Source organism: Aulonocara stuartgranti (genome assembly GCF_965226115.1).
Source record: "Aulonocara stuartgranti genome assembly, chromosome: 15".
Lineage (NCBI taxonomy): Eukaryota > Metazoa > Chordata > Actinopteri > Cichliformes > Cichlidae > Aulonocara > Aulonocara stuartgranti.
In genome coordinates, this window is record NC_138951.1 from 34,909,797 (window position 1) to 34,932,340 (window position 22,544).

The 22,544-nt window shown below is 43.0% G+C and overlaps 2 protein-coding genes across 4 annotated transcripts; one reads left to right on the forward strand and one right to left on the reverse strand.

The window, feature by feature from the left end:
* Nucleotides 1-1,567: 1,567 nt before the first annotated feature.
* Nucleotides 1,568-8,853, forward strand: ddx49 (DEAD (Asp-Glu-Ala-Asp) box polypeptide 49). Its single transcript, XM_082504800.1, has 13 exons — nt 1,568-1,869; nt 2,053-2,176; nt 3,141-3,226; nt 3,599-3,720; nt 3,956-4,143; nt 4,598-4,738; nt 4,996-5,071; nt 5,371-5,447; nt 5,633-5,730; nt 5,819-5,893; nt 6,261-6,349; nt 6,534-6,605; nt 8,060-8,853. The coding sequence occupies exons 1-13, from the start codon at nt 1,755-1,757 to the stop codon at nt 8,228-8,230; spliced, it is 1,434 nt and encodes a 477-aa protein (XP_082360926.1). The 5' UTR covers nt 1,568-1,754; the 3' UTR covers nt 8,231-8,853.
* On the reverse strand, nt 8,315-22,285 carry LOC309688815 (regulator of nonsense transcripts 1). Of its 3 annotated transcripts, none has more exons than XM_082504798.1 (24): nt 21,853-22,285; nt 21,335-21,477; nt 20,585-20,674; nt 20,039-20,206; nt 18,419-18,599; nt 18,170-18,331; nt 17,755-17,839; nt 17,355-17,453; nt 17,075-17,183; nt 16,692-16,851; nt 16,316-16,434; nt 16,049-16,213; nt 15,819-15,933; nt 15,241-15,384; nt 14,771-14,984; nt 14,529-14,646; nt 14,165-14,321; nt 13,738-13,880; nt 13,343-13,517; nt 12,717-12,795; nt 12,479-12,643; nt 11,884-12,104; nt 11,147-11,269; nt 8,315-10,846 (listed from the first exon to the last, which is right to left on the reverse strand). In XM_082504798.1, the coding sequence occupies exons 1-23, from the start codon at nt 22,021-22,023 to the stop codon at nt 11,150-11,152; spliced, it is 3,303 nt and encodes a 1,100-aa protein (XP_082360924.1). In that variant the 5' UTR covers nt 22,024-22,285; the 3' UTR covers nt 8,315-10,846; nt 11,147-11,149. The 3 variants fall into 3 exon arrangements, with proteins under 3 accessions (XP_082360924.1, XP_082360925.1, XP_082360923.1); XM_082504799.1 differs by having other exon boundaries at nt 17,713-17,839; XM_082504797.1 differs by having other exon boundaries at nt 17,752-17,839; nt 21,853-22,284.
* Between the last annotated feature and the right edge of the window lie 259 nt (nt 22,286-22,544).

The following is a 22,544-nucleotide window of genomic DNA, read 5'->3' on the forward strand; positions in this document are numbered from 1 at the left end:
CCTAAAAGTGCTGGAAATATTTCTGTGTGCTTAGAAAGAGTCTCCACTGATTTATCTGCATGAATATAGGCTGAACATGGGAGACTGGAGCCTCAAGTGTGGTGGAAGAGCAATGGGAGCGCTAATCATGTTGCTCAGTGGGCTGTTACAGCGATGCAGCTGACTGCGCCTCTGTGCTGCAGGGAGGCAGCAGGGAACATCGGATCCTCGCCTTTGCATTCAAGCAATTTTCCTTTTAATTTAGAGAGACACTTTTCACTCGGTCCAAGGCAGTTTGCAGCACAGCTGGACGGTCTGGACAGGATGGAGCTAAACCTTCAGGCCTTTGCCTTTAACACACAGGGCATTAATCACCTCTGGCAGCCCGGTGTACAGACACAGATGGGTTTTTCTTGGTGAAGCTTCTTCTGCCTCTCTAGTCAAGCAGTAACTGAATTAACTCACACTGTCCTTCGCAAGCCCACAGTGGCAGGTGAAGAAAATACTCGCATGATCATCTGCAAGACATTAACAAATAAATCTATGCAGAGAATCAAATCTTGGATTTTGAAAGGAGATTCTGGAGTTTTCCATGTGAGACTGCTGCAGTTCTGCGCAGCGCAGAAGCACAGAGAGCCAGGAAAAAGTCAAGGTTTAAGTTCAAGGTTTATGCCCAAGCAGATCAGGATACGTGGCTGACTGCAAAGCCTCTAAAACCCACACGGACCACCTTCTGATAATAAAAAACATTTTCTGACTGATGTGAAATTTAACAAGTTCTGACCAGAGAAAGTGTATTTTTATGATGCCTGTGAAAGATTCCCTTCATCTTGCTGGTCATTAATCACACGTGACAATACACCACGAAGCGATCAGTCTGACACAATCTGCCACATAGAGAAAATAACAGGTTTTTATCGATCTGAAACTTTGTCTCACTTCATCATTGTGACGTGAATGGCGAGAACTTTACGACAGGTGATCTCTCAGAACCCTGAAGGCTTGTGTTTCACAATAAAAACCAAATCTTAGAAATCCGGGTAAATATATATATTACTGTAAAGATTGGGGATTTACAGATAGGCACATTTTATTCAATATTTCCTTTAAATGTGCGCTGCAAAGACAAAGTAGAGACAGCCCAGCTCTACAATGAAAATACTGAGGCTCTGGCAGGTTCAGAGGTCAATACAAATCTGTAGTGCTGGACACAAAGAACTCGAAACCTGGCAAAGCGTCAAGCTCCACTACGTGTGCATATTTCTTTGTGAATATGCAACGTTTAATTAAACTGAGTCTTACAAAGGGGGCCCAAGGTCTCATATATAGTTTCATTACATTACATCATTATTTAGGCACATAAGAACGCTCTGCATGTTCCTGCTTTAATTTTAATGCGTTAAAAACGCTGAATGATGCGCATGTCACAGAGAAACAGCTCATATATGAAGGGTCAGCTTTAGCATCGTTCCAGAATAGATGAGATTGGATTTCTGTGGGGACAGAAATAAATTAACCGATCTATCAACTTTTTTTTTTTTTGCTCCACTCTCTGCTTTCAGTGTCGTTCGCTACACCGACCAGGAGATGGCAGCAACGCGCACTTTCCTCCAGTGAAGAAGACGCATTCTTGTTACGTAATCAGAAAGCGCCCGCGGACCTGATACACGAGGATGTGTTAGTGTTTACTGAAATAAGAGTATTTTAGCGATTCTTTTATCAAAACGCGTCCACAGCTGATCTCACCGAGCTTCAGAGGACGAGGTAAATCAGAAATGGGCGACTTTTCCTCCCTCGGTCTGTCAGACTGGCTGGTTAAACAGTGTAAACAGCTGGGAATCAACAAACCCACTCCAGTCCAGGAAAACTGCATGCCAGCTATCCTCCAAGGTAAGACGGGGCGGGGATACTGTGACATATATGCTTGTAATACCTGCCGGAGGATCTCTGAGTAACTGTTAAGCTGGTGTTGAGGATGTCTGGAAGACTTTCTCTGTTATTTACACAGCGGAGGTGGACTTCCTCGGCAGCTCTACATTTGCTCCATCACTATTGAGGTGTTTCTTTCCACAGGTCGGGATTGTATGGGCTGTGCCAAGACCGGCAGTGGGAAAACAGCAGCGTTCGTGTTGCCAGTGCTGCAGAAACTCTCAGAGGACCCGTACGGCATCTTCTGCCTGGTGCTCACTCCTACCAGGTCAGTGCAGGGGACAGATGTGAGCATCCAGAGTCTCAGTAATGCCTCATCAGACAAGCTGTAATAATGTTTTTTACCAAGGATATTTCCTCCATGTTTGTATTTTATTTTAGTTCGTTTTCAAGTTCACAAAGTCATTTTAATTAGTTTACATTTTTCCAAAAGTCTAGCTAAATTTAGGTAACTAACTTCTTTCATATCTAGTTTTATTATACATTATAATAACCTCGATGTACATTCAAGATTCATGGTGATAATTGAGAATCACTGGGTTGGTGCATAAATACTATTTTGTGCTGTGTTATCTTCATTTTCACAGATTTAACTAAAGAAATGGGAAAAAATGTGTTTTTAATTACAGGCAGCTGGTAACAAAGTGCTTAAAGATTCGGTTTAAAATTGCTTCGTTGATCAGCCTGTTGTGTGTAGTGTTGGGCTCGTAGTTTTAAAAAAGCAGTACACGTTGCTCTTTGCTTCTCTTAAAAGTAATGCAGTACTTTGCTTAGTTGCACGTCAGAGAAAGTAATTTGGTAAACTGCTTTTTTTCTCACAGGCAAGTTACTCTGTAGTAATTATAACTGCAATATGATTACTGAATTTATTAGAGTTACTAAGTTACTGAAAAATCTAATGTTATTACATTAACACGTTACTTTGGAGCGTGTTATTCTAATACTGGTTCATCCTTTGAGCTAAGTGTCTCCTTTATCCTTGAATGAGTCATAGGTCAGTGTTGGCTTAACAAACCAAAAACATTCATCTGAAAATGATCAGTTACAAAGACTAGAGTGAAAATGAGTGAAAAGCAGGCCAATGAGTAACTCTGAAAGACCTTCAGAAAGCCCAAAGAACTATTGTTTAAGACCACTTAAAAAAAAAAAAGAAATACGAGAAAGTCTGATCCTTGGAAACAAAATATAAAGAAATGAGGGGTCGTTCAAGATTTTTACACACATTTTTACAGGGAGCTGGCCTATCAGATTGCAGAGCAGTTCCGAGTCCTGGGGAAACCTTTGGGTCTGAAAGAATGCATCATCGTCGGTGGAATGGGTAACTACTTTCTTATTTCTGGGTTGAGGTTTTTGTTTTTTTGTTTTTTGCAACAACAAAAAAAAGAAAAGAATAAACATCAGAGATTCTTTCTCCCTGAAATCTCTCATCAGTATTTTTGAAGCAAATAATTGAGCAGCTGACCTTTAATCAGAGTGTAAAAATGTGCCAGATTTACCTGTTTCTGTTGTGCTTTGAGTGAATTTATTCCACCTGTGCAGAATTCACAGTTCACCGTTAAAGGTGGGAGTCCTGCTCAAAATGTGATGATGCTCAGCTGCAGGAACCAAACAGTGTTGCCATTTTCCATGAACTTGGTTTGCTTTTGTCTGATACTCGTGCTCTGTGCTGACTCTGCTGTGTTGTGGGCAGACATGGTGACCCAGGCCCTGGAGCTGTCCAACCAACCACATGTAGTCGTAGCAACGCCAGGCCGACTAGCCGATCACATCCGCAGCTCCAACACCTTCAGCATGAAGAGGATCCAGTTCTTGGTGAGTTCACCGAAACTCCAGATCCAATGATAAGATTATTGTTATTACATAAACTTCTGTTTATATGAAGTACTTATGTCACGTACAAGTTGTAATCTTTCACCAGTGTGCACACTGTTTAGTATTTTTCCACCTTGTGGAGCCACAGTTAGATGTTCAGTAACTGTGATGTAATTGGATATAATATCTCCTGGTTTTAGTGACTGTTTGTGTGTCTCCTTTTTGTCTGTGGCAGATTTTGGATGAAGCAGACCGGCTGCTGGAGCAGGGCTGTACCGACTTCACCAAAGACCTGGAGGTGATCCTGGAGATCCTGCCGGCCAAGCGTCAGACGATGCTGTTCAGCGCCACATTGACCGACACCCTGCAGGAGCTGAAGAGCATCGCCATGAACGAACCGTTCTTCTGGGAGAGCAAATCGGAGTGAGTGACCTGCATCTGTCTCGCGATTTGCAGGTTATTCATGGTCCAGTGAGAAATCGAATAAAACTGTTAGCAGGGTTCAGATTGGGAAACGGCGTGTGCAGATTTTCACCAGATACGTTCACAGAAAACTAAAAGAAACGATGTAAAATGTGAAAGTGTGTACAGAATAAAACAGCAGCTCAGCAGCTGAGCTTTATGTTCTCTGTTCAGCTTTACATGTTTTCTCCTCCTGGTGAGGTTAAATCTGTTTTCTGATCTCGGTGGGCAGAAAAAGGTAATAGAATCTAACTGTGCATGAGCGCTGTGTCACAGAGGCTCCACAGTGTTCAGTTGTTTCATCACCTGATGTTTCTGAAGCCCCGTCACCTTCAGCGATGCTGTCTGTTATATTTTTGAAATATCAAATCTAATCAGTGGTCAGTGATTTATCTTTTGTTATTGATGTTGTCAGAACACGAACGGTAGAGGAGCTGGACCAGAGATACATCCTCACTCCAGAGAAGGTGAAGGACGCCTACCTGGTTCATCTGATCCAGACATTCACCGATGAGCATGATGATTGGTCCATCATCATTTTTACCAACACGTGCAAGTAAGAAGCCACGAGGGGTTCAGCATCCTGTGTGCACATTTACAGATTAAAGCAAGGAGGTGCTGTTTTATGAAGCACAGTCTGGACTGTGATCATTAATTTTCCACATGTTATAACATATATTTGATTTAGAAGAGGAAAAAAACGATCATATGAATGATGTAAAACTTCTGCGTGCAGGTCTTTGAGTGTTCTCGCCTTTTTGTAGCTGTGGTTATGCTCACGTCGCACTGAATACATTTTCTTGACCAATTCAGGAGCTGTCAGATCCTCACCATGATGCTGCGGGAGTTTAACTTTCCAACCATCTCTCTGCACTCCATGATGAAACAGGTGAGGCTTGTGTGAACAGCAGCAAGGGCACAAACTGACATCAGCAGGGGGCCTGCTGAGACATTTTAAGGGCAGCTTCTTTGCAATGACAGCTGAGTGAGGTGCAGTCAATTAACTTTGCACCTACAAAGCATTTAACTTTGCTTTCTGTGTTGGAGATTTCACAATTCCTCAGAGGTCCTCTACAAATATCTGGGAATTATATTTGTGTCATTATAGGGACAAAGAGTCTGTTGAAAAGCTTTTTATAGCAGATAAATGAACCCGCAGAATAACAGACTGTGCTTTTTGTTCTTCAGAAACAACGATTTGCAAACCTCGCCAAGTTCAAAGCCAGCGTCTACAAAATCCTGATAGCGACTGATGTAGCTGCCAGGTGAGAATGCACACAGAGCATTGGAAAGAAATGAAAAGGCCACATTTTTATGACTCTAATCAACAAATCTGACACAAACATTATGTAGTGTGAGCCTGTTTAAGGCTTCTGTCACTCCTCAATGGAGACACCACAAAGCATTTCAATGCAGAAACATGCGTTTTCCTGTTACTTCCCACCCACAGGGGTTTGGATATCCCAACTGTCCAGGTCGTCATTAATCACAACACCCCCGGCCTTCCCAAGATCTACATCCACAGAGTCGGGCGAACAGCCAGAGCAGGTTTTGTTTCTGGTTCTTTTTTTCTTCTGAAATCGTCTTCCTCGCGACATAAACACCACTCATACACTGTGATGTTTTCCTCCTGCAGGGAGGAACGGAGTGTCCATCACGCTGGTCACGCAGTACGACATCCACCTGATTCACTCCATCGAAGAACAGATTCGTAAGTCGCATCTAGGGCTCAGTTTAAAGACCTGTGAATAAAGCTGGTAGGAAAGCTGCACCTCAGGATAGATTGTAGTCCATCGGTAACATTAATAAGTAAAACATGTAAAACTTTTGACTTTTAGAGATTGTATTTTATCTTAAACTTGGATGTTTGCACAATTTCTGATTGCAAAAGAGATTAGATAATGATTTTTGCTTTTTGAGATCTACAGCTCATCACCATCTTGTAAATATCACAAAGTAAGTGTGTGTGTGTGTGTGTGTGTGTGTGTGTGTGTGTGTGTGTGTGTGTGTGTGTGTGTGTGTGTGTGTGTGTGTGTGTGTGTGTGTGTTTTAAACACTGGCCTCTCGTCTTCTTACAGAAACCAAGCTGAAGGAATATCCTGTGGAGGAGAAGGAAGTCCTGAAGATCCTCACCCAGGTCAACGTGACCCGGCGGGAGTGTGAGATAGTACGGATGTTTTATCACTTATGCTCACCTCTTGCTTTTCACTGTGCTGAATCCAGTTAAAGTGGAACATCGCTGTTGTTTCACACGATGACTGACAGTCTGAAAATTGTCCCGTTAGTCAGGGATGCCTGTTTTGAACCTGCCTCACCAGTTAAGTGTTTTCACTGTAAACTCCATGTTGCAGAAACTCGAGTCAACAGACTTTGATGAGAAAAAAGAGATCAACAAGAGGAAACAGCTGATCCTGGAGGGGAAGGTGAGTGCAGCCTCTTAGTGAACTATTTAAACATTATTCTGTTTTTGATTAGAAGCATCATTATTATATTTTTAAGTCGAGTTGAACGTCTGAACAACAGTGAGGCGTTATTTTCCAGATCTCGGGGTGACTGCTACTTAGGCAGAAGTGACAAAATAATTTTAATAGTTTGATATAAATATAAATAGTAAAACTAGACTAGAGTCTATGAAAGGTCTGTCAAAAAATAAACAGCTTCTTATAAACTCTGAAATTTTTATGAGTCATGCTTGATGCCTTTTACTTCACATTTAAGGTTGATTGAAGATCATAAACATTCAGAACAGCAGCGTTACACATCAACTCGCCAAAACTATGAATACGAGACAAATTAAATGTTATCCAGTATTTGACCGTCTCCTGATGACATCACCTACTCCTGAAGGGTGAACGGCAAAGCAAGATTAATGACTCGGTGAGCTCTTTTTACCGGGCTAAATCGCCATGGTAACTTATGCTGAATACATCACCTGTGCACGATGTTTTAGCCAAGTTTTAGTTTAAAATGAGCTGGATTTTTTTTTTAATTATTATTTTTCATTTATTTACAGGATACTGTGTGATATAGATTATGAAGGAATAATATATGCAACTAAAATTAGAGCTAGCTATAAAGTTCCACCAGTGCAAACTGTGTGTAAGTCTTTTATAGTGCTGTAATTGCAGCTGCTGGAGCAAAATTGACGATGGCATTTGTCACAGCACACAATATTTTGCTGCGAGGCTGTCGGAAAGTAACCTGTGACTAAATACATCCAGTTTAAAGTTTCGGAGCTCTGATGTTCACCTGACATAAAGAAGTGAAGCGCAGGATTCAAGTAAATTAAATCAAGTTGAAATGTTTTTATTTGACGAGTCTGCCTTGCAGCAGTGTTGCATTTAACTGTTACATTTTTTTTTGTTCTTTCATCACCGTTGTGATGACAACGTAATGTAACAGTAATGAGAGCCCACACAGAGCATGAAGCAGAGAACATTTAATAACCACTCTGTCATCTCTGATTGGGGTTCTGTATCTTGTCAAGCCAGCGACTACAACACAGCTGTGGTCGCTGAGGGTCAAAGGTTACGCTGCTCACACTCACAGGCAGTAGCTTTTTGTGGCCATGTCTACTTTTAGTATGGATTCTCTACAAGAGAAAATCCATCATAAGTGTCCAGCGCCCTTCTGCAGCGGAGAACTGATGGAATAACCAGTACGTGTTATTACGACCATGTGCATAACTAGCCTGTGTGAAACAAGCCTTTAGTAGCAGTGTGATGTTTTGGCTGCACAGGTGTAATGAATATGGACACACATGATAGCAGCAGGCACCTCTCTATTCACCGTGTTTTAAATAGAGTGCCTAAAATACCTGGTACCTGCCCTACGGTGAGCATTCTGGTATTCAAGAAGTCATTTCCTGCCATTTCAGGATCCAGAGCTGGAGGCCAAAAGGAAAGCTGAGCTGGAGAAGATCAGGAGCCAGAAGAAGAAGTTCAAACAGAAAATCCAGGAGAGCATTCAGAAACAGAAACAGCTAAAAAAGAAACTGATGAAGAGAAGACAGACGAAAAAGAAAGAGGCGGCGCAGGCAACTGCATGAAAACCGCCTCATGTATATACTGCACACTGTATAATAACCTGTAATATTTGTACCTGCAAATAAAATTCAAGCCACAGAAACAACTGAAGTTGACAGCGTTTATTGATTCAGTTTAACAAGAGAATCAGCATCTTGTGATGAAACGTCACTGCAAATAAGACTGTTTCAAATATGTATTTACATCACATTGAGACTTTATTTCATGAATTAAATCTCGGCCTAATGACGTGGTGAATGAACGCTCTGTGTGGAACAGAATCACATCTTCAATGATTGCTGCACATGTTGGAATTGACTGGAGCTCAGAAGATGGGAGGAAAAAAATATTACGGCAACATTTTTTTAAAGCTCTAACACATTAGGATTCACCGGAACAAGTTGATATGCTAAAATGTCAACTATTTCTAACTCAAACATAACAATGTAAAGCGCAACATGATTGTCACGTGTGTGCAGAAATAAGAAGCAGGTGAGAAACAACGGTGCAGTACATTCTTGCTGTGTTCAGAAAGTGTCATTCCTGGAAGAAGTTACAAAACTACAATCCTTCGGACAGTTTGAAGAGAAGATACAAAAAAAAGAAAGAAAGGAAACGGCGTCCCGCTCATTCCTGTACTCAGCAAGTTGCTACGAAAAAAATAGATATATCCCATATTTCAGTAAAACTACACAACGAAACGATGCACACGGCAGCAAAATGTCTGACGAAAGCAAAGTGGATCAACTCAGGAGGAACTGCTCAGCACAAATCAAACAGCCACAGAAGGGGAAAATAAAATCTAACAACCTCCATTTTTACCTCACAGAGAAGGAAGGTGGCTTTTGTATCCCCTGCCCCTCAATCAGCCCAGCTGCTAGACTCACTCGCATTTTATTCAAACAATAAAAATATATAAATAAAACAAGTCCTTTTCTGTGGGTTTCTTAAGCCCTCTGGTGTCAGAAAGTTTGTTGGAAATGCTGGTCGTTTGACTGGAACTACATTCATGCTTGTGCTGCGGCTGTTTATCTGAGGGTGAGCGGTTATAGGCACTGATTCTGGTCTCATTCGCTGTTTATTTCATCTCTCTGCCACCGCCCGATCAGTACTGGGTGGCATTTTCTGCTGTGAGTGACTGGGGGTTAATAACAGAACAATTTGAATCCACAGGAACCAAAAGTCTTTCGGGTCAAGTTCATTTCTGAATTTCAAACACTTCTTTTCAACCTGATTAGCTTTCGTTGTATTTGGGTGGTCAACGTGACCTTTAATATGGCTTCATTAAGGTGGAAAACACAGTGGCATCTGGTATGAAAAAGTCCACTCTTTCCCCTAAAACTTTGACTTTAACATGTTTCCTTCTCTGCCTCAGCCACCTTCCTTTTCTTCTACTTTCTTGCGGTTGATTGATCGCCACGACTGCCTGTTAGCCTCATCTAAATGTCCCCGTTTAGTTTCTCTTACCTTAAGCAGGGATTCACGTGATGAGTGTGGACAGTCCACAATCCCCTGAGGAAATCACTCAGAGCAAAAGCATTCAAGCATTTGCCAATGTAAGCGTACACAGGGTGTTTTAAAAAGACAGCGGGACGTCAAAGACGCCGTCGTCTGAAAGATTAAAATAAGAGGGGGAAAAAAAAAAAAAAGCCTTTGCTGAAACATCAAATGACGCCGAGCTGAATATTCAATGCTGGTCACGTTTGATAGTTTCAATGACTTTTTTGCAATTTTGTGCTCTGTGGTAAGAAAGGTAAACTGTCCCATGATGATCGCGACATCGTCGGGATTCGCGTCTCATGTCTTGAAAACGAAGGAGAAAAAAAAAAGTCTGAAATCCCCATGCCCCTCCACCACTGACGGGTGGTCGAAACCACCCCACTGCAGACCTTGTGAACGAGCCAGTGGTTCTCAAGGCAAATGAAAGGCCTTTCAATATCAGACTCAGACACAGAAACAGAGTTTGTCGTTCCCCTCTGAGAGGGTCCGTCGACTGCCGCTTTCTTTAGAGGCTGCTGAGGTTTGGAGGGTCCAGTAGAAGACAGTAGGTAGCACGCTTCTCCCATGTCAAACCTAATTTTAAAAACAGTCCAGGGCACTGCACAGGTTGATAGTCAACCAGCTTTTAAGCATGGGGAAGCAGAACGGCAACCAGGTCGTGAAACCAGGTTTCTTCAAATTCTGCTGAAAATCTACGATCTTCACCTGAAGACGAGCGTATAAACTTTTCTCAGACGCTGTGGATGGGAAGGTGTTGGGAAGATTATTTTATTTGGAGCTCAACCTCATTTGGATTCCCATGAGAGACCGTTTGGACCTCTCGTGTTTCCCTCAGCAGCCCGACCACAAGCCGCCATCTTTTCGACCTCCCTCCTTCACGGGCATTGGTTCCTGCCTCTCACTTGTTCACTCGGCCTCTTATGCCATCTCCCTGCCTGTCTGTTCGTGCTCTCTTCTTCTACCCTCTTTGTTTCTCTCGCTGGTCATTGGTTTGGTTTCGCTATCCCGTCGCTTTCACTTGGTGGTGCTTCGGTTGTAGCAGAGGAAAACAGGTATCCATTTTATGTTTTTATTATTTCCCAGATTAAAAAGCTGATGAACTAAGCTCAGCTCAAGCCTAGCTCCCTTCTTTGGGTAACCTGCAAGACAACACGGATGAGAAAAGTTGAGCTGGTTAGAGCTTTTGCATAACATGTTTTATATGCCTGATGTGATTTTAGCTCATCCACAAGTCAATTATTATATAACATTTCCAGTGGATGATTCCTGAGGTTTCAGGCACTTTCACAAAGTTTTATGTGAAACTGGACTTAAAATATATTGTAAGTTAGCCAAGATCAGTGAGACACCTGAAGCTTGTGGCAATCAGTCATGAGATCAGCTTTCCTCTGAATACTTTGACACTACACTGCAGCTAAAGACATAGTTCATGTACTTACACTTCAGTACTGCGACAGTCCAGTCACGCCGCCATGCTGGTACGCACGTTCACCCTGGTAGGTCGAGTCCTGGGACAAAGCCACGTCGATTTGGGACTTGAACTCGTCACCCAGGTAGCTGTCCTGGAGGACATAACGGTACACAAATCAGTTGTTTTTCCATCCAAGATTGTTCAAGTTTGTCCACCGACGCCTTCAGAGTTTAACCGATAAGTGTTGAGAGTCATCCAGACGTTTTCAAGGGACACTCAGACGTACCTGCCCCTGAGCAAGCAGTTTTATCTCCCCTGAAAACAGCCCTGAATGAACTGCTGCAGAACTTTTGCAAAGTGAGAACACACAATGGCGAATCAAAAAGCGCCTGGTAGTTCCTGAGGTGGAAAACACTGCAAAGTGTTTAGACAGGAAACTTTTTCTTTAACCTTTTCTAATTCAATCTTAGTAATGCTTTTATTTATTTATTTAAATTGAATGAATCTGGATTAGAATACAGTTTCTCTGGTCTAGATAGGAGACTGGTATTTATAATGATTTTAAAAGATATGTAGCAACTCATCATTCCAGGTTAATTTCAAAACAAAAATTTCTCAGAGGAATAATGCATGATCACAACCCAAGAGATTATTAATGAAACAGCAACACTGATGATATTTATGGCAGCAGTTAAACTTGGTTGTCATTAAATTAGCGTTACTCTCTGCTGCATCTCCTTTCTTTAAGCAACAGTGACGCGTTACCTGGGAGAGCTCCGGCTGGGAGAGGCCAGGCTGGCTCATCTGTGAGGGCTGGCTCATGGAGATGTAGCCTTGTGTCAGTGGCCCCTGGGAGAAGGATTGGGAGGCTCCATCCTGGCTGGCCTGACTGTTGGGTCCATTACCCTGACAGGCACCCTGGTGTGCTGAACCACGGACCCTCTGCCGCCCACCACGCCCAGGCTTACCTTTCATTGCTCCACGCCCTTTAAGGAGGGGGAGGAAGGAAAAAATAAATAAATAAAATCACAACCTGTCAAGTCATTATGCTGGGTAGGTATAAGGCATGAGAAGTGACAGTTATCAAATATCATTGAAGGACTTTGAATTATGCCCTCAGTGAGCAGCAATTTTTTGGAATCACTGAACATTAAAAAACAAACAAAAAAAACAACACATCCAGAATAACCCGTCTGCGTGCCGTTATTAAGGTAGTCTGAGGTGGGACTAGTCCGAGCAATGCTGGAGGAGGTCTATCAACTTTCCCTCTCCCCCTTTTTTTTTTCTCCTTCTTAGGTTTAGATTTGCAGTTTCAATGAAAAACAAACTTTCCTCACTTCTCCTTTTGCTGTTATCGTACCTGCAGCAGGGCCATTGGGCTGACCTAGATAGCTAGGTGGAGCCATTGGTGGCATCACCAAGTTGAAGGGTATAGGAATATTCATAGCAGCCATGGGACCTGGGCCTGCACCAATCATCCCAATCTGGTCATGTGTTTGGAAGTACATATTAGATGGACGTCCACCTGAAAGAGATCATCAGTATCGATAAGACATGACATGCATGATTTAAAAAAAAAAAAAAAGCTGACATATTACCATTGCTCCGGTCGTATGCAGAACCAGGGATGAGAGCCTCACGGGCATCGTACATTGCAGTGCTCATAAAACGTCCTCCCTGGAAAACACCGGTGATGTTTAGAACAAATTTGACTGATTTGCACTAACCAGCTTAAAAAACAACAACAACAACAACAAAACCACTGCTGCCTTCAGTTTACTTCCTGTGACAGCTGACTGGATGCATGCAGCCTTTACCCTTTTCCATTAGTACCTACTCTGATCGATTCGCCACCTGATACCAGGTACTAAAATGTGAGGATGTCAAACTGTGCATGCCACCGATTAGCAGGTCAATGGCGTCACTCAATGAGTCACGAGCATCTTGTTCACAAAAACACATCTTGTTGGATACTAATTTACGTCACAGGACGCTTGGCCGCGTTGCTGTGACGACGACCATGCACATTAGGTTGTAATGGAATGCCAGTCGAACAGAGTCAAGTCAATCCAAGCAGGTAGTAATGGAAAGGTATCACGATCCTAAACTACTTTTTAACTCAACTTCCACTGTTACTCAGGTGCCAATTCCCAGTATTAGTTTGGATTCATACATCATTTAAAAAATTTAAAAAAAAAAAAAATGTATGACGCGTCCTACTCACAGGGTTGATGGTGTTGACCAGTTTGCGGGGCTTGCTGAACTGCATGAGGCTCTCCCTCAGGTTGTTTAGGGGCCCCTCCACGAGGACCTTTTGCTCCTTGTAGTTGTTCAGCAGGTTGTTCCACAGTGGCTGCTTGGAGAGCGCCTTGGGGTTGCCCACAATGATGACACCATACCTTCAGACATAAGACAACTGATGAGGGGTAGGTTGCAGCTTACACAAATCACACAGTGTGAAATGTTGTGTGCGCAGAACAGAGTCAATCTAGTGTGTGTTCATATAGCCTGATCGTTAAAATGAAGCTAAATTTGACACACGAGTCATTCAAATCAGAAACGCACGATCGATTGAGCCGTGCTTCATCTGTCCACTGTGATTATTTTAACAGTTCTTACTTGGCCCTGGTCAGCGCCACGTTGAGACGGCGAGGGTCGTTCAGGAAGCCAATTCCCTGGTGCTCGTTGGCTCGAACACAAGACAGGATGATGAAGTCCTTCTCTCTGCCCTGAAAGGCGTCCACGCTGGCAATTTCCACTTGCTATAATGAATCACGATAAAAGGTGAAATTGCATTGTAAAAACAGAGGACCAAATCTGAGTGGTCGTGTGCTAAACTTTAAACAATAACTTCATGTTGGTCTACTCTCAACTCTGGCTCTCCAGTTGTTCACTTTCTTTTTTGTCCATCTCCTCTGTGGAGGAGACGGGACGTCCTACTCCTAACTGCTCCATGTTGATGTTGTCCTGGTATATCTCCTAATGTGTGTAACTATAAAGTGTTTGCTGGAAAAGGGTATTTTTGCATTTGTGTTATAAGTGATACCTGATAGAGTTTGGTGTGCAGGGAGCCGCTGAACTGCATGTATTGGACCAGGTAGGAGCGCTGACCCTCGTACGGGGTGATGATGCCGATCTGATCGGGTTTGGCTCCCGCCTTCAGCAGCCTGGTGGTGATTTTCTCCACGTTGGCAGCTTCAGTCCTGAAAAAACAGTCAATCGTATCAATATTGGGACAATCATTTAAAGTTAACTATGGCAAACTGATGCAAAAAAAAAAAAAAAAAAAAAAAAAAAGCAATCACGTCCACAGTTGCTTTAAACCAGGGGCCAAAACAAATTACGTCAGCAAATTTAAGTAGGATTGAAGTGAAATGCCACCAAGTAACAAACAAAATGTGAGAACTTACCTGTTAAGGTACGAGGTTCCAGAGCTGGCAATCTCCTCCTGACCTTGAGTAACGTAAAAGAACATGGGCTTGTCTGGTTGTGGCCACTGGAAATCAAAGCCCTTCTTGATGCGGTCAGCTGAGGAGAACAGGACGGTCTAATTATTGTTAAGTTATAAGTTGGTGGATCTTCTACTAATCAGCATGGAAATCAATTTGCTCCTTCATCAAACCAGATAGTGAACTGCCGGATCGTAACAAACCTGCAGTGACGCCATTCTGCAGGGATCCCTCGTAGAAAATGTTAGAGGGGAAGGCACTGAGAGCCGGGTGCATACGGTACTGGACCTGCAGGCGGATCGGCCGGATCCCCAGGACCACTAGGCGCTCAAACAGGGACTGCGACAGACCTGCTTTAGCCGCCTTCTTACACATCACCACAGGACCCAACTGGCAGTGGTCACCCACCAGAATAAGCTGTGTGGAGGAAGAAGAGCCACATAAGTGTGACGCTTTGGTTAGTTTAACAACACAAGACAAGATATTAATGTTCAGACTGTTGAAAGTTTTAATACTTGACAGTAGCTGCTACTACAGTTTAAATGACAAAGCTTTACATTTTTAGTTGACATGTGCCAAAGTATTTCTTCATTTACTGTTAATGCAAAAAAACGACAGAAACCAAAGCAAACAGCAGCAGCTGGGAACTGATGCAGCTGTTTGGGTTTTGTACCTGCTTTGCTCCCAACACCACGGGCACCATACACTCGGGCTCAGTGGCTTGGGTGCTCTCATCGATCAGGATCGAACGGAACTGCATCTTGGCCAGACGAGGGTCTCCAGCTCCGACACAAGTGCAGCAGATTACGTCAGCATTCTGGACAACAAAGAGGAAATTATGATCATTATCTGCATCTCAGGTTGAAGAAGCTATTGAATCATCTTAATGGACTGGTACAGACAGCCAGTTGAAATGGGATATTTTCTTCTCCTGTACTGTCATGTGCTGACTGGCTGAGGCCAGTGGAGTTGCAGGATTTAGCTACACAGTAGTGTAGCAGCAACTGTCTATAATAGGGAGAGGCAACTAAGGATGTGGACAACTAATGTGGTGGATGTTTAAATGCTGCTGCCCTCAGTGATCAGCACCACAACTTGTAGTTAAAAATTAAATGTATAAATTAGGCCACTGCTTCTGCAGAATAATTCTCAGAGGCAAACAACATTTGACTGAAATCACTTGTTGCACCAAGAATGCCTGAAATCGCCGACTTCCAGCCGCATTTAAAGTGAAAACCAACACCTCCTCACCATGAGCAGCTCCCTCTCAGCAGTGCGCTTCAGAGCCCTGTAGCGTTTCTCATCAGCAGACGACAGCTCGCCAGTCTCATCTTTTAGCTGCTGTAGTTTCTGAAGCTCCGGCATACTGTGGAGACAAAGACACATCAGATTATTTACACCAGTATATTACAACACCAAATCTGTGATATAACATGGTCACACCTGGAAAATGAAGGACTATTTCCCCTCATGCTACTGACCTGTCCATGTTGCTGATCTGGTTGTGTAAAGCAAGGAAAGACACAGGGGACTCGATGGCCTCCCTGCTCTTGGCACACAGCCTGACAACCTTCAGTCCAGTCTTATCGATCTTCTCAGTCAGCTGGTCCACAGCAATGTTACTGGGAGCACACACCAAAACTGGTCTACAGGACACATGCACCACAGAGAGAAAGGGAACAAGAATTACACGACTGGAATAATAACACGCTTCAAGTATAAAAGGGTTAACTCAATTTTTGCCTCACCCGTTGCCCTGTCGGGACAAGTGGTACACAATTGTGGCAGAGGTGACGGTCTTCCCAGTGCCAGGAGGCCCCTGGATCAGACTAAGAGGTCTCTGAAGCACCGTCTTCACAGCATACACCTGAACATGCAAGAAACAAAATAAATCAACTGGATACTTAAAACAAACGCAGTTTGCCAAAAACACAAAACACTTTTTGCCGATCATAACAGAAATCTTTTCTTATTCTTTGAGTTTTCTAAATTAATTTACAAAGATGAATGTCTTTGTTGCACTAATGTACAGTAAATAAATCAACTAAAATTACACTATGTCCTACACTGAGATTATGGCCATCTAAAAGTTTTCTCGTATGAGTTACGATGTCCAAGTCTGACCTGTGAGTGATTGAGGTCAGGAAGGCCTGGGGCAGTGAAGCGCTTTGGCAGCTGGCACTTAATGGTGACATCCTCAACTTCATGCCCCAGGAGTTTGTGGTAAATGTAGCCAGACACTGAGGTCTCATCCACCGCAAACGTCTTCAGGGCGCTTTGCATCCTGCAGCAGGACATAAACAACTAAGTCAGCCGTTACTGCCAAAAATAGCTTACCAAATGCATTTAAATTAAGCTGAAATCTTTACAACTGGTAGTCAAATCAAAAAAAAGAAAAGACAAGACACAATGAATCTACTGAAAACATGAGGTGGAAATGAAAGGAAAGGAAGAAAAGACCTTTTGGTACGCCATGTCGCTAAATGCTCTGGCATAAAACAGCTTACCTATCAAAGGAAGTCGACTTCCACACAAAGTCCACCTGGAAGTTGTGGGGGATTTCCACAGGTGCTCCAACACTGCTCCGCAACTCAATGGCAATTTCATCTCCATAGTCTTTAAACACGGGCTATTAAGGAAATCCAGCATTATCTGTAACATACTTCTAGTGGGTGAGTGTGGGCTTTGCTGTCTGTACTTCTCGGTTAGGACAGTCACTGCTGCCGTAAAGGGCCACGCTGGAAGGCAACATTAAGAAACAGATCATATCAGCTGTGCAAAGGATACTGTCTGGGACCTTGATGACATGACCGATGCCCTTCCACAGCGGGGCCAGGTCTCCCTTGTACCGCAGACAAATCTCATCACCTTGCATCAGCCGCATATCTGGGGTCAAGTGAAAGGACACAAGTTAGAAACTTGCATACAGAAGTATTTAAGGACAGGGCTAAGTTTATGAAAACACATGATACAATACCGTGCCCTCATCTAACCCCACAACACAAAACAGAGGTAAGAGGAGAAAAAAAACAAAACAAAAAAACAAAAACAAAACACGCACACATGCCACCAAAAGATGCAGGGATGGGGGAGGTTGCGTGCAAGGCCTGAGGGGGGGGGAGTAGGATGGGAGCTACATCTGTACCACAGAACCACTGGGAGGAAGGAAAGTTTAGAGAATTACCACCTGAATCCGTCTTAGGAAGAGTGAAATAGGCAATCCGCTTTTTGTTCAGCCCCAGATCCCACCTAACTGTTATATTATCTTGAGTCTGAAAAAGGAGGAAAAAATGATCAAAACATCAGGAATAATAATACAGATATCACAGCTATGACAATATTGCAGAAAATAAAGTAAAAACACCTGATCAGAAAAGTGCCTTATGCCACAAAAACACATTTCAGATCGCATCTGTAGTCAGGAAAATCTATCATCACATCCTGCTTCAGCATGAAAATAAAATAATCCTCACCATACCATTAAAATCATTAAATGATTAAAGGCTTTTTAAAGATTAAAAACTTTAGCCATGTACATTTCTGGAAGTAAAACACCAGTAACCACATTCCAGGTACCTCTGTGTGGAACCATGTTCAGGTACCTGTGACTCCTTAAGCTTCTTGTCGTAGTCAGCTTCCAATTTGACCAAAGGGCCAAATATATTTTGGTATTGATAAGCATCCTCGTAACGCAGCAGTACATGCTGGGGCTCCTCATCTACTCCAGGTTTCTCCAGGTCTTCCAAGGTGGCAGTGGGATTGTCCTGTAGGAAAACCACAAAAAACAATAAAAACAAAGTCAACACTCTTACAAGCCCTGAAAGAGCAAAAGGCATACAAGTGGATCGTACCTTCCAGAGTTCCTCCAACTTGTTGATTTGCTGGGCCGTGATCTGACGGGCTCTAAGCTGCTCCTGTTCTGATGGGATCTTCACCAGCCAGGACAGAAAGCATCGGTCCTGGATCAGCGGCTGCCACTGCGAGCTGTCCCAGTTGATGTCCTTCAGGCTGCTTTGGCTGGCACAGGGCTGCCTGAATGGAGGCACAAAATTCAGGCCAAGTATTGGAGGTTTCAAACTAATCGAACTACTGTTAAATCACAGTACTTCTTACTGCAAGTCCATGAGGCCATACAGAGGGTTATGTTTACTGTCAGAGCCGCAAGCTCTATTTCAAGCTTAATGCACATTAGTAGGGCGGTCCAGAGACAACAGCTGCAGACTCTATAGCTGACTGCCTGTTCACTACTTTGATTGATAGTGCATATTATGTGCTATAGTCAGAACACTGGCTCTGTCTTCGCAGAACACATTGGTGTTTGTGTGACAGAAAAATCCATGCTGGGGACTTTATTTCCCACTTCCAGCACAAACAGAAAGTAACAGTCCAGAAGTGTTGTAGCTCTATTCATCTGCCATAGTACATAATGTATGTACACACACAGCTCTGTGTCTGTGCTGAACTCTGTTGATCAGAGGGCAAAAGCAGAGAGTTTCTCACACTTCCACCATGAAGAGAAAGTATCACGAGAGCAGCAAGTTCCATTAACCTCCTTCACAAACAGCAATGAACAATTAATCCTAATAATAATAATAATAATAATAATAATGGATTGGATTTATATAGTGCTTTTCAAGGCACCCAAAGCGCTTTACAGTACCACTATTCATTCACTCTCACATTCATACACTGGTGGAGGCAAGCTACGGTTGTAGCCACAGCTGCCCTGAGGCAGACTGACAGAAGCGAGGCTGCCATATCGCGCCATCGGCCCCTCTGGCCAACACCAGTAGGCAAGTAGGGTAAAGTGTCTTGCCCAGGGACACAACGACCAGGACAGAGAGCCCTGGGATCGAACCGGCGACCTTCCGGTTACAGATGCGATTCCCAACCCCCTGAGCCACGGTCGCTAAGTCAGTCTAAGCAGACCACTGAAGGTAAAAAATATAAAACCATAACATTTATGCAAAGCCTGCCCAGTTCTTTTTATTAACTTGAAAAAAAAAACAAAACCATAAAAAACCTAGAACATCTTCTTGACTGTTCTGAGTCTCTTTTGAGCTGCTTTAATATATCTGAAAACAAATATGAGCCTATGTGGGGGGGCTGCAATACACAGGTCAATTAAAAATTTCTAAATACGTGTTTCATATAAATTTCTGACAAGATTATTTACCCTAAATTATTCCATTTTGCAAAAGAAGAGCTCTCTTTAGCAAAAATACATTAAAATAAAAAGGTTCATCAATTTTGTTCATGAACCTTCATCTGTTGGCCATTTTTCATTATTCAGGCATCTCAAGGCCTCTTTACCAGTGTCCTAAAGTCTAAAGTAAGGGGGAGAAACCTAAATAACTGAGAAGAAAAGAACTTTATCATAAACTTCCAGAGTCAAATGTAAATATTCAGATCAAGCTTCACAGAGGTAGAATATTGTCCTGCTTCAATCAGGACAGTCCCCAGCAACATACCTGCAGAGTAGCACCACCACAGAATCAGCCTTTGCTGGGATGAAGCCCAGGAGAAAGACGTTGCGACAGCCGCAGTTGTAACATTCCAGCACGGTTTCGCCCAGCGGCCCATCTTTATGCAGAGTCACTTCTTTGCATTTCGCTCTCACCAAATGGTTCACAATATGGCTGCGAGGCAGACAATGGAAGTCAAACCAAACAGAAAATTAAAAAACTGACACTGAGCCCGAGAGCAAAAGTGGGAAACGGCCCACTTCACAGTTATGAACAAAGGCTGTGAATAGGATACGATTCCTATTACACTGCTTGGTAGCATCTACAGTAAATAAACCTGAACACGCCCTCTGTTCAACCAATGCAAATACAAGAGTTGCCATCTACTTCTCACAGATCTCTCATTACACACATGCCACATGACCTGTCTGTCAAAATATGGCTGGTGTTGGCAGAAGTGTGTGAAAATTTCATTGTTATCGTTTCAGGTTATTAGTAGTTTCACTTTCCGATTCCTACATGCAATTAAATAAAGACAAGCTGACGACGCACCTGCCGGATGTATTGCCACGCCCATTACAGAACCACTTCTTGCTGGTATTGCAGTACACCACACACGCTGGATCGTGGATACCACAGTAGCTGTAAGGAACAACCACAGCAGTGTTCAGAGCAAACACAACAAGAGCAAAAGACCAACTGTACACACATGATATCGGATGTCAAAGGAGTCAGCATATTATACGGACCCTGTCAAATGCTACATGCTCACATGCCTCAAACACAAATATGAAATGTCATGGGAATATGTTGCCGCCATACATGCAGGACTCTTGAAGCTAATTCATATTCAATAGGTGTCAAAAACATGTACAGTATTTCATAAGTTTCAACAAGAATGCACACAAACACTCCCAGAAAGCCAATTTAAGAGAGTTAAATACATTTAAATTGCATATTTAACTGCCAATTCTTATTAAAAGCTTTTACCTAAATTGCACTGTCAATTTAATGTTTAGTATTCTTACAGGATTATGAAAGTAAACAGGAATGAGATTCAAGCAGTAATGTGAAAAGTATTAAAGCTGGTTGACATTTCATCAGGGCCACGTGAATCGTATCGTAGCACTAAAATTATAAACCTCTGATAGTGCACTACAATTCAACCATTGTGAGTAGCTAAAAATTGTACAGCATACTAGTGATGTAGATGACGATCACTAACTAATGTACTGCAATCAGTTCATCGGTAACGCACAGTCTGCTGACATCCTGCCACGGTGCGATTTTTTTCCAGCGTACCTGCACGCGTGCAAGGGCAGGTCTTTGGTGTAGTACGTGTCCTCTTCATCCTCCTCAAAGTTCAGCTCGGCCAACAGTTGGCTGGCTTTGGCCACGGAATCATCCACTCCACCGTTGTGAAGACCCTCATCGGGACCATTTACCTGCAGCACAACACCTGCTTTACTGAACAAACTCACCGCTAACGATTAGCAGCCAGGCACACAGCGCTGAGAGAGCCACTAAATTATAAGTTGACAGGTTGTCAGCGCTCATGAATTTTCTCTATGATTTTTACAGTTACGCTCACGAGTTTAGTTTACCTAACACAGTTCAAAATAAAGATAAAAATACAATTACTGTTACTTCAGAAGTTTAGTTAGGGGGCTTGCTAACGCTGCAACCCAGCTAACACTGAGCTAAGTAATGCTATCCAATTTAGCGGGCTAACAGGTAGCGCTGGGTCAGCTAGCTAACTACAGCTAGCGTCAGTAAAGCGCGCTTTCTCGTGCCTTCCTGTGAAATTGAAAACCTCAGACCTGGCTGTCCAGCTGGCTCTGTGTCTGCCCTTGAGTTTGCGTCTGACTGGGAAGGGTGAAGTCGGTGAAGTCATACTCCGAGCCCTGGGTGTCCGCTCCGAGCAACTCCGCTTCCTCGGTGTCCAGGAAGGTGAGGGTCTGGGAGCTCGGCCCGTACGCCTCCACGCTCATCTCGACTCTCTCAACTTTCGCTTTACTGACGGGTTTCCGGGATTAGTATAAAGACAGTTAAAATCCAAAGCGTTTTCGTTGATCGACAATTGGTTTAGAGCCCGACGTTAACAGTCTCAGTTTGAACCTAAATAAAAAAAATGGAACCGATCGGAACCTCGAAAGCTGCAGCAGGTCCAACAGCCGCGGTGACGGACTTCCCCAACGTGTGACGTTCACCGGAGGCTGGAGCTCAGCTCACAGACAGGTCTCTACAGGGAAGAGCTCTCACTCTGATCCCATATCCGGGTCTCAAAGCAACGTCACGAAACGCTGTGAAGAAATCCATTAAAAATAGCAATACTAATACATATAATACTCCTAGCTCTTTTGACAGTTTTTTCAGTAGGTTTTGTTTTAATTTTTTTTATACAAATTGCATGATTCCCAATTTGTGTCCAAATCTGGTTAAAAAAAAAATTTAATCTAATCGTGTTTTTAGTATGTTTTGTATGGATAGCAACGAGTAAAAACTCGGTCCC

Bases quoted from the DNA above. Each gene is read 5' to 3' on its own strand.
- LOC309688815 (XM_082504799.1), bottom strand. From the start codon at position 22,023: ATGAGCGTGGAGGCGTACGGGCCGAGCTCCCAGACCCTCACCTTCCTG. The intron at 21,478-21,852 runs GTCTGAGGTTTT...GTTGTGCTGCAG, and splicing joins AGAGCCAGCTGGACAGCCAG to GTAAATGGTCCCGATGAGGG. The intron at 18,600-20,038 runs GTATGTTGCTGG...GCCTCCATTCAG, and splicing joins GTGGTGGTGCTACTCTGCAG to GCAGCCCTGTGCCAGCCAAA.
- ddx49 (XM_082504800.1), top strand. From the start codon at position 1,755: ATGGGCGACTTTTCCTCCCTCGGTCTGTCAGACTGGCTGGTTAAACAG. The intron at 3,721-3,955 runs GTGAGTTCACCG...TGTCTGTGGCAG, and splicing joins TGAAGAGGATCCAGTTCTTG to ATTTTGGATGAAGCAGACCG. The intron at 4,739-4,995 runs GTAAGAAGCCAC...TGACCAATTCAG, and splicing joins ATTTTTACCAACACGTGCAA to GAGCTGTCAGATCCTCACCA.